Source organism: Manacus vitellinus, unplaced genomic scaffold, assembly GCF_001715985.3.
Source record: "Manacus vitellinus isolate BGI_N305 unplaced genomic scaffold, ASM171598v3 scaffold_14_pilon, whole genome shotgun sequence".
NCBI lineage: Eukaryota > Metazoa > Chordata > Aves > Passeriformes > Pipridae > Manacus > Manacus vitellinus.
Genome location: NW_021939063.1, coordinates 9561085 through 9570477, shown reverse-complemented (window position 1 = coordinate 9570477; position 9393 = coordinate 9561085). Strand labels below are relative to the sequence as shown.

General features: G+C 55.7%; 1 protein-coding gene across 1 annotated transcript; it reads right to left on the bottom strand.

Annotated features, from left to right (window-relative positions):
• LHFPL4 (LHFPL tetraspan subfamily member 4) lies at positions 1 to 9387 on the bottom strand. Its single transcript, XM_029958294.1, has 4 exons — positions 9026 to 9387; positions 521 to 757; positions 299 to 315; positions 1 to 55 (listed from the first exon to the last, which is right to left on the bottom strand). Exons 1-4 carry the CDS (start codon positions 9123 to 9125, stop codon positions 47 to 49), a joined length of 363 nt encoding a protein of 120 aa, XP_029814154.1. The 5' UTR covers positions 9126 to 9387; the 3' UTR covers positions 1 to 46.
• Positions 9388 to 9393: the final 6 nt, after the last annotated feature.

Here is a 9393-nt window from a genome sequence, read left to right as displayed (position 1 = left end):
CAGGCTGCCGGCCATGGGAAGAGGGTCCTGCTGCGGACGGTCGGCCTTATATCCTCTGTGGGGAGAGCACAGCGGGTCGAGGACGGTGTTGGGCAGGTCTTACTGCACCATCGTGCCATCAGCACATGCCTGTCCCCATCCCTGCCGCGCCCCACCCTGTCCCTGCTGCCTCCCTTCCCCATTGTCCCCAGCCTCGCTGCCCGCACAGACAGGGTTCCCCCATCCCAAGCCACACAGCACACCCAGACACGCCACACAGTCAGGGCCAGGGGACAGGACAGTGACACTCAAGACTTACCGCAGTGCCAACAAAATCTGTGGAAACAGAAGAGACGAGTGTCAGGCAGGACAGAGGCTCGGCAGCCCGCTCCGCTCCCACCCTGCCCAGCCTGCTCCTCTTTGTAGGTGGCAGTTAAGCCCATGGGACTCTCTTCAGGATGCTGGAGGGGCCAAGCCCCCCAGGCTGTTCCCACCCAGGATCCCCCCAGGGCCCCGGGACCCTCGGCAGCGTGGCTCTCACCTTTGCTCTCTGTCTTGAGCTCCTCGTGCAGCAGGTCGTTCTGCCGGTTGCCGAGGACAAAGGCCAGGAAGGAAAGGATGAGAGCGTTGAGGATGCCGATGATGGCCAGGATGTAAGCCCAGCGCACGGAGCAGTCGCCCAGGGAGTATTTCCCTGTCTTCTCCCCGCACATGTCCCGTATGGTCTCTGCATCCCAGCCATCAGGAAAGATCATACAGCCCAGCACCAGGCAGAGCGCTGCAAGGGGGAGAGGAGGGGAGGCATCAGAGGGGACACGGGGTGGCAGTGCCAGGCACTGAGCCCCCCAGTCAGTGCATGAGTGCAGCCCACACCTGTCAGCAAGCCCACCTTGGCCCCATGACAGCCAGGTGATGTGGCAGGAGACAGCCACCACTGCCCCAGCAGCCCCAGGGACTGGGTTTGCACGTGGCTGTCCCAAATCTTGCCCACGAACAAATGGGAACTTCAGGGTCTTGGTTTCTTCCAGCATCAGTCACAGGATCAGTGGTTCCCCATGGGCTTTCCTCATCACTGCAGACTCCCTGCATGTGGGCAGGAGCTACCAGGCAGGAGCTGCAGGCAGGGATGCTGCGTGCTGAGAGGATCGTCATCCCCAGGAGCCCCTGCACCCAACCACCACACATCCTGCAAGCACCGCTCCCAGAGGGGTCACCTTCCCAGTGTGCCTCCATCCTGCACGCTCCATGCTGAGCAAGGAGACACCAGGGAACACACAGAGGGAAATGCCAACACAAAGCCTGTGACTGTCAAGGTAAGAAGGTGACGTTTTTTCTAACTACAGCAAGTATAAAAGCTCCTTGCCCGTATCAGCTGGGAAGGCTAAAAATAGTAATGATGTTGGCTGGGGTGCCCTGCAGGTATTTTTGCCCTGAGTTAGGGAAGAACCAAGAAGCTTGTGCCAGCACCAGTGAGGAATTATCTCCCCATCCCTTACCGCTGGAGGGACAGCAAACACCCTGCAGGCACAAGTGCTGTAGCAGTGGCCCCAGGGGAGGGCAGCTGGTGGTCTGGCACAAGCTGCCTGGGTGCTGGCACGTGCTTTGAACTGCTCTCAGGAGGGAAGGAAAATCCCAGGAGGGAGGGAAGCATATGCAGGGCATCACACTGGGAGCAGGTATTGCCCTCGCATCCTGATAAGCTGCACCCAGAAAAGAGCAGGGACACTGAGGTGAGTAGTCTGTGCTCTGGTACATAATGTCACGTGCCAGCTGCTGCCTGGTCTCTGCCTCCTCTGTCCACATCACAAACCTGCTCTGTAGAAGTGTCTTTGCAGGCAGTGGTGAGCCCTGCATGCTGATTTAGGGCCGTGCACAGCCCTGGTTCTACCCTGGCACTGCATGGCTGCACAGGAGCCGACAAGCTGGCACCTCCAGTACATCGTCACCAGGGACTCCCAGCCAAGCACAGCGTGTCTGGGGGAGCTCCCTGCCTGCTGGGACTGGGCCAGCCCAAAACCATCCCTCTGCAAGGAAGTACAATCAGGACCAATGCCGTGCTCTGTGTGGTAAATGGTGAGGTGTAGCCTGGCCTGATGCTGACCTGGGCACCTTGGGGCAGGATGGCATTAATTCAGCCAAGGGCCTGAAATAAAGGGGAGCAGGTGCAGCAAACCTGTGCCAGGGACTGTTCCTGTGAAAGCAAGATGCTAAGAGGATTTTAGGATCCACTGAGCTCCCAGTGCAGTGCAGTATGAAACAAGCTAAGGTGCTCTGTGGCCATCCCTGGCAAGGGGGTGGGTTTGTCCCTGCAGCTCAGAGCAGCTCAGTGCTCTCTTCTTCCCATCTGTCCTACATGTTCCCAGCAGCAAGCCGAGTCCTCTGCTCTGTCACAAGCAATTCCCTTTTCTGCATGTCCCCAGCCTGCCTGATGTCCTGGAAACACCTTCCTGTGCCTGCAGCAAGGAGTGACATTAAAGAGTGGAGCAAGAACAAGGAGGGGATCCCCACATGGTCCACAGGCCTCAGCACTGCCCTCTGCAACAGCTCTGAGGGGTGCAAGATTGGGGGTCTGCCTGCACCTGCCTCCCAATGCCCCAAGATCCCTTGCAGACCTGCAGGAAAACCTTGATTTTTGTTTAAAACAACCTATTTCTACACCTTGCAACCACATGAAAAACACCAAGTGATGACTCCTACTAGAGCCGCTGTTAAAGAGGAAAAAATAACCCAACTCCCATCCATTTTGCTTTTAATTCCTCTTCTTCTGAGGGTGTGGTGCGAGTCCTCACTGCCAATGGCACCAAGGATGACTGGCTACTCTGTCACACCCCACAGCTGCCATCCTTCTCCCAGGCCCTGGGCTCCAACTCCCTCTTCTAGAGTTTTCCCAGTTGGAAAGGCATTTCAGCGATTGCTGGGGGAGGGTGTATGCGGAGGGAGGATGATCCTGCTGGGGATGGGGTTCTGGCCCCGGAAAAACTAGCATTTCTTGGCTTGGTTTTACAGCTGGTTCATGGCTTCCCACTCCTCAGTGCTCCCTTGTCAAGGTCCTCTAGAAATGAAACAGGCATCTCAAGGGCTTTTGATATCCTTGCAAAAGAAATTAATCAAAGGGAATGTAACATTATGACTCAGGCTGCAACACAAGAGGAAGCTCCTCCCGGCAGGATAACATCTCCTGGTACAAGGTGCATTTAGCTAATTTGTCTGAGTAGCCCCATGTTTGCTGAGTACCATGGCTATCCCAGTACTGCACCTGCCCTGAGCAGCTGTGCCTGCAGCATTAAAATCTGATTTTTTTAATCACTTTTTCTGTCCAGTTTAGTCTGCAGGTGTGGACGAAGACTGGCTTTTACTGTTTTTGCCTGCCATGGGTAGAAGAAGCTCAGGACATGCCCTGCAGCTGAGAGATGTGGCCTCCCCCCGAGCACGGGCACACAGAGCATCACACCACCCCAGGACACGCAAACTGGAAAATGTGAGGTAACAGGGGGGACACCAGCAACCACTGGGGCCCAAAGGGGCTTGTTAAACCTGGTGTGGGGACAGTGAGCCCCAAGCCTCTGGGGAACAGGGGCTGGGCTGTGATATTGGGGTCTGGAGTGGCTGCTTCTCACTAGAAAACCTCCTGAGAGCTGATCACTGAAGGGAAAGGGGACAAACATAGCCGCCCTTCCTTCCCATAGAAACTGAAATCCCTCAAAAATAGATGAACACTAAGGGCAGCGTGCTCAGGACGAGTAGCACCGGCCATTTACACAGACACGAGCTCCCTTACGGCATTTTGCTCCACAGGCTGTTTCCGTGCCAAAAAATCAGCAGGATTCAGAATAGAGTTATGAGTTTGTATGAATCAGAACTGACAGTTACTTTATCTGGAACAACAGTTAAGGGATGTAAGCTCCAGGACACGAGCGGCTCCGAAACGCGCGGCTCAGCCCCTCCCTGCGAGTACACAGGCACATTAACAGCCGCTACGGGAGGGACGCGCTGCCGTGCAAACCCCGGGGCTGCTGCCGCGGAGCACACGGCGCCGGCTGGATGCAAGGAATAGGCTGAATCCCTGCTCCTGTCCCCGCTGCAAGGCAGGAGTGGCAGTGGAAGGAGGGGGGAGTCTTCAGGAAAGCTTTTCTGGGGGCAAGAAGACGGTAATTGATCAAAGGCTAAGTTTTTTCGCGGTGATGTAATTTTTGCTGCAAGGTCGGCAGGTGGAAGTGGTTCACCTGAAAGATCATATTTTTGGCAATATTTCTCCCTTGGACAGAGAAAGGGCTTGAGGATACAGGATAGAATCACAGAATCACGGGATAGTTAAGGTTAGAAGTGACCTGTGGAGATCATCCAGTCCAACCCCCCTGCCGAGGCAGGGTCACCTAGAGCAAGTTGTATAGGAATGCATCCAGGCAGGTTTTGAATGTCTCCAGAGAGGGAGACTCCATGACCTCTCTGGGCAGTTTCATTCCCAGTAGCTGTCCCAGTTACACTCCAAGCTGTTTTGGAGCAGTGGAATCTGCCTCAAATTTTTTCATTACGAAAATCAATTAATGACTTTTATATCCATGAAAACAATTGCTTTGAAACCTCGAACTCTGAGAGGAGTTGGCTCTCCAGCAAGTCCCAGTCAGGAAGATGAGCCTGTCCTGATGTGGCTCAGCAGAGCCACCACATCGTTGCCAGCACCATGGAGCGTTTCAGGACTGTGGTGCTGGGGCCAGACCCTGCTCTCCCTTGGGGCTGAGGTGACACCCCCACACCACACGGCCCTGCCACACACAGCCCAGCATCTGCCAATGGGCTTCCTCAGCACTCCTCTTCCTGGACATGCCAGAATGATGCCCTGCAAGGGGTCCCCAGTCAGAAGGTGGCAAACACGGCTGAGATGCAGAAGATGAAGTCACTGCTCAGGGCTCTGCCTCTGCTACCAGCCCTCGGAAGGGCCCATCCGAGAGGTGAGTGTAGCTCTGAAGGGAGTGGGAGAAAAGGGCTCAGATGGATATGTATTAACAGATTGTCCATCAGGTAAGGTGCCTGGACATGGCATAGTCAACTCCAAAGTGCTATGGATAAGGACAAACCCCAGCCCTACTGTCAAAGGCATGGCCCTGGACATCATGCATCCCTAGGGGAGCTGGAAGGTCTTACCACACTGACTGCTGGACCTGAAGCACAGGGAAACACCTTAAAATGTGGCCAGTCCATTCCTACATGCAAGAGGGATGGTGTGCTCAGCTGGCTGCCTCTTTTGACCCTCAGTAGATTGTAAGTACAAAACTGAAGACCCCCTGGAAACAGAACCCTGGACCCACTCGGAGTGACTGTCCTGACGAGAAGCATGTGGATGCAGAGTCACACAGAGGTGGTTGGGCTCTCTTACTCCGGATTATTTGTGGGCACCAAGACAAAGCTTGGAGTTAACTCACAGGGTGATTGTGCCTTATGCTACAGCAGAGGATCAGGGAATCAGAGGAAATGCTCAGACTCCTGGGAAGCCTCCCCAGTACGTGGTGAGGGTGTATTCCTGTGCTCCAGTCTCCTGCAGATGGATCCTAAGGGGGATTACCGTCACAGCCCACTTCTTTTCAAGTAAGCATCATCCCATGGGACTTTCTGAAGGAGCTCCTCCACTAATTTTGAGTACTGGGGTGGCATCAGGTGCTGTCAGTCACACAGTTGCTGACGTGCTCATGTTAAGGGCCCATCTCTGGTTTTGTAACAGAAGGATTTAGCAAAATCTCGTTTTGCGTTACTGGGATTTCGAACAGGGCAGATGGCCACGTTCTATTTGCGATAAAGCAGAGTCTTTCCTCTTAATTAGATCCAGTTTCCTCCTAGGGGGGCAGTGGCTTTTGAGCTGGAGCTTTCTGTCAAGCTCTAATTAAACTCTGCCTTGATTGCTGTCCACTAATTAGACATTGATGATTTAAACTTTTTTTTTTGAAAGAGATCCTGAATTCCTCATCCCCTTCCCCCACATTCCTGGACTCGATTTTTCTCTTCTGCTGAGCCCATCCATGCCCACACTCAGCAGCCCTGTACTCTGCACTGGACATTCCAGAGGGACAGGGTGGGGACACCTCTGCCCCATCTCTCTGCCAGTCCCCTTTTCACCAGTGAGACCAAGAGACTTTGAGTCTCACTGTTGCTGTAGTAGTGCAAGTCCTCCTTCAGCTAAAGCCTCATCGAGGCAGGAGGAATATCCTTCCCTTCTCTGCCCCTCCAAGCCCTCTCCTCTGGCACAACCCTTCAACCTCCCAGGCAGATGAATCTCCGAAGTTTGCCACCATGCTTTGCCAGAGCCTGCATCAGGCCACCTACTGCCCTACTCATGAGATCTGGCCCCTGTGAGTGCTCCATGGGTCGCAGCAACTCCTCCTCCATGCACAAGGTAACACATCCACCTGCAGCTGTCTCTGACATGCCCACGGAAGTTCAGCCCTGCCCAATGCTCCAGGATGAGATTCCTTGCTGGGACACACCACTCCACCATCTCTGTGTCCTAGCCCTCCCTGACAGGGACACCAGCCTGTCCTGCAGGACAGGAGCTCTCTTGTGCTGTCCAATCTCAGGGTAGAGTGCAGGGACAATCTCTGTTAATGCTGCCTTGGACTTTCCCCAGCACAGAGAGGCCACGGAGCCGTGCTGCTGTGGGAGAGCTCTGAGCCAGCCTGGCCCAGCTGGAGNCAGAGGAGCTGATCCATGGCCCCAGCAAGACACATGCTTGGGGTTCACAAGTGCCGCTATGAGCAACGCATGTGTAACAACAAGGTGCCAAGTGTGAGCAGGGACAAGCCTCATACAGGACAAGGGGTATCCAGAGCTGACAGCACAGGGTGCTGTTGTGGCCACCCAAACTTGAGCCAGGGCAGGACAGGAGGCAATGGGGAGGAAGCTCAGAGCTGCCTCGAGTGCAGTGCCCTCCACCACACAGCTCCCTGTGCAGCAGCAGCACTCGGGTTGCTCCAAACCACTTGATTAAGCTGCTGACAATCATCGGTAGGATTTGGGCTCTGAGCTTGCTTTAAACTGATAAATCTTCAGGACAGGGAAAATTAAAGATGAGGGAATTTCCTGATAAGCCAAGGCAGCTCCTGATCTGGCTGTGGTCCTGATCTGGGTGACGAGAGGTCAGGCTTTCCAGCCCCAGCCAGCTGCAAGGGAGAGAGAGTTGGGCTGGCTACAAGGCCCTAGCACAGAGGGGCTATATCCTTCCACATCAATGACTGGGGCCCTGCTCACAGAGGGGACAGATTGGGTCCTTTCATTAGGAATAAGGGCTGCTCTGGGTCCTTCCAGTGGAAGCTCTGGGTCTATTCACACTTTGTATGTAGTGGAGAGTAAAAGTGTCTGTCTATAGTTCATAAAACTGGACAGAGAAGGAAGTGAGGGATCCCCCTACCAGGGAAAGCTCAGCATCAGTTCTCAGGGTCTTTCTCCAAAAAGGACAGGCTCTCTGTTAGGACAGCTTAGAGGTCTGTGCACAAGGGATACTCAGGATCCTTTATTAGTATAGGCATTAGGTCCCCTTCTGGAGAAAGGGTTATTGTATGGTGCCACTTTGAGGAGTGAGTCTATGAGGGTCTTGGGGCACATCTACAATGGGGTTTAATTTGTGGAGGGAGCTAAGGAGAATCTATAGACAGGGACACTTTTGGGGGCAATGACTGGGCTTGAGCCTGTGGTCATGCCTGAGCAGACCTCAAGGTAAATGTATAATGTTCCCCCATGGGAAGCACTGGAGAGAGCTCAGAAAGGCTTGTCCTCGCAGCTCTTTCATGATGTGGGAGGGAGGGGGCCTGGGCACAACATGTCTTTAAGGGGGAGCTGAAGGGTCTGTCTGTGCACAGGTGCTTTTACAGGGCTGGGAGATCCATGCATGGGTTCCTGCCAGTGATGAGGTTCCTTCAGGCACTGGGGATTCCCCTAAAGTGAGTATCCCTTGGGGATACTTGCTCAGGGATGTCCCTGGGCCTGGTTTGACAGAAAGGCTAGTCCCTGATGTGGACTGTCCCAGGGTGTCTGCATCCCCAGGGGCCTGATCCCAGGTCCAATGTGTCCTAGGCCATCTTGCAGTTGGTCCTTGATTCTGTCAGTCCCTGTTGTAGGGTGTCCCAACACTGGTTCCTAACTGGGGTGTCCCAAGGCTGGTCCCTGGCCCAGGATGTCCCAAGGTGCTCCAAGGCCAGTGCCTGGCTCAGCTTTCCTGAGGTACTCCAGGCTGCCCAGGTGGCCGGGGCCAGTGCCTGTTCTGGGATCCCCTAAGGGGGGTCCCTGATCCAGCTTTCCTGCTGTGTCCCAGTGAGTCCTGTGGTTCCCCGGAGTCAGACCTTCCTGGGGAACCGCAGGTTTCAGAGCCCAGAACAGGTGCAAATTCCTGGTGCTCTGTTAGTGCCAGTGCCTGGCCTGGGTGTCCCAGGAAGCCCTGGAGTGTCCTGAAGACACTTCTTGGCTGGCATGCCCCATGGCCCGACAGTGCTTGTACCCTGCCCAGCTTCCTCAAGCAACCCCAGTGTTCCCTGAAGCCAACCTCTGCCTGGGGAGCCCCGGGCACCAGTGCCAGCGCCTGTTCCTGGTGCTCTGTCAGTGCCAGTGCCTGCCCTGGGTGTCTCAGGAAGTCCTGGGATGTCCTGGGCCTGGCTCCTGGCTGGGATACTGTATGGTTACTTGTACCCAGTATTTGTACCAGAACCCAGCTTTCTTGGGCAGCCCTAGTGTTGTTTGTGGCCAGGGGATACTAGGGAGCCCTGGGTGGCAGTGTCCCGAACTGGTGCCCATTCCTGGTAGTCTGTCAGCACTTGCACCCGGCCTGGGTGTCCCAAGAAGCCATGAGGCTGGATCCTGGAACCACGGCCCCGCAGTGCTTGGACCCAGCCCAGCTTCCTTGAGCAACCTCGGTGCTCCCTGCAGCCAGGGGCCCCACTACCAGTGCCAGATCCTCCCGGAGTGCCCCACACCCGGCGCTGCCCACATTTCCCCCGCCCATCGCCCGCCGCCAGGCCCGGGGCAGGCCAGTGCTCCCGGTGCCGGTGCTCCCGGTGCCGGAGTGTACCTGCCAGCAGCTGCATCCAGGCGCAGATCTTGTAGACGGTGGCGGTGTTGCAGAAGAAGAATAGGGCGAAGCAGGTGATGCAGCCCAGCGTCAGCACCATGGAGAGCAGCACGAAGAACGCGGCCGCCTGGAAGGCGCCCGAGGGGATGGTGCTGAAGTCGGTGAAGGAGCCACGGCATGACAGCTCCCGGCCCGCCAGCCCGCTGCCCACGCAATAGTGGAACAGCCCGAAGTACCCGGGCTTGGGCGTGTTGACGCTGTCGCCCACCCAGTAGGGCTGGATGAAGACCACCACGTTGATGATGGCGAAGCAGATGGTGAAGATGGCCCAGAGCACGCCGATGGCSCGCGAGTTCCGCACGTAGTTG

Coding starts and splice junctions, on each gene's coding strand:
- LHFPL4 (XM_029958294.1), bottom strand. CDS start 9,125: ATGGTGCTGACGCTGGGCTGCATCACCTGCTTCGCCCTATTCTTCTTC. Junction 758..9,025: donor CTGGATGCAGCTGCTGGCAG/GTACACTCCGGC, acceptor TCCCCCTTGCAG/CGCTCTGCCTGGTGCTGGGC.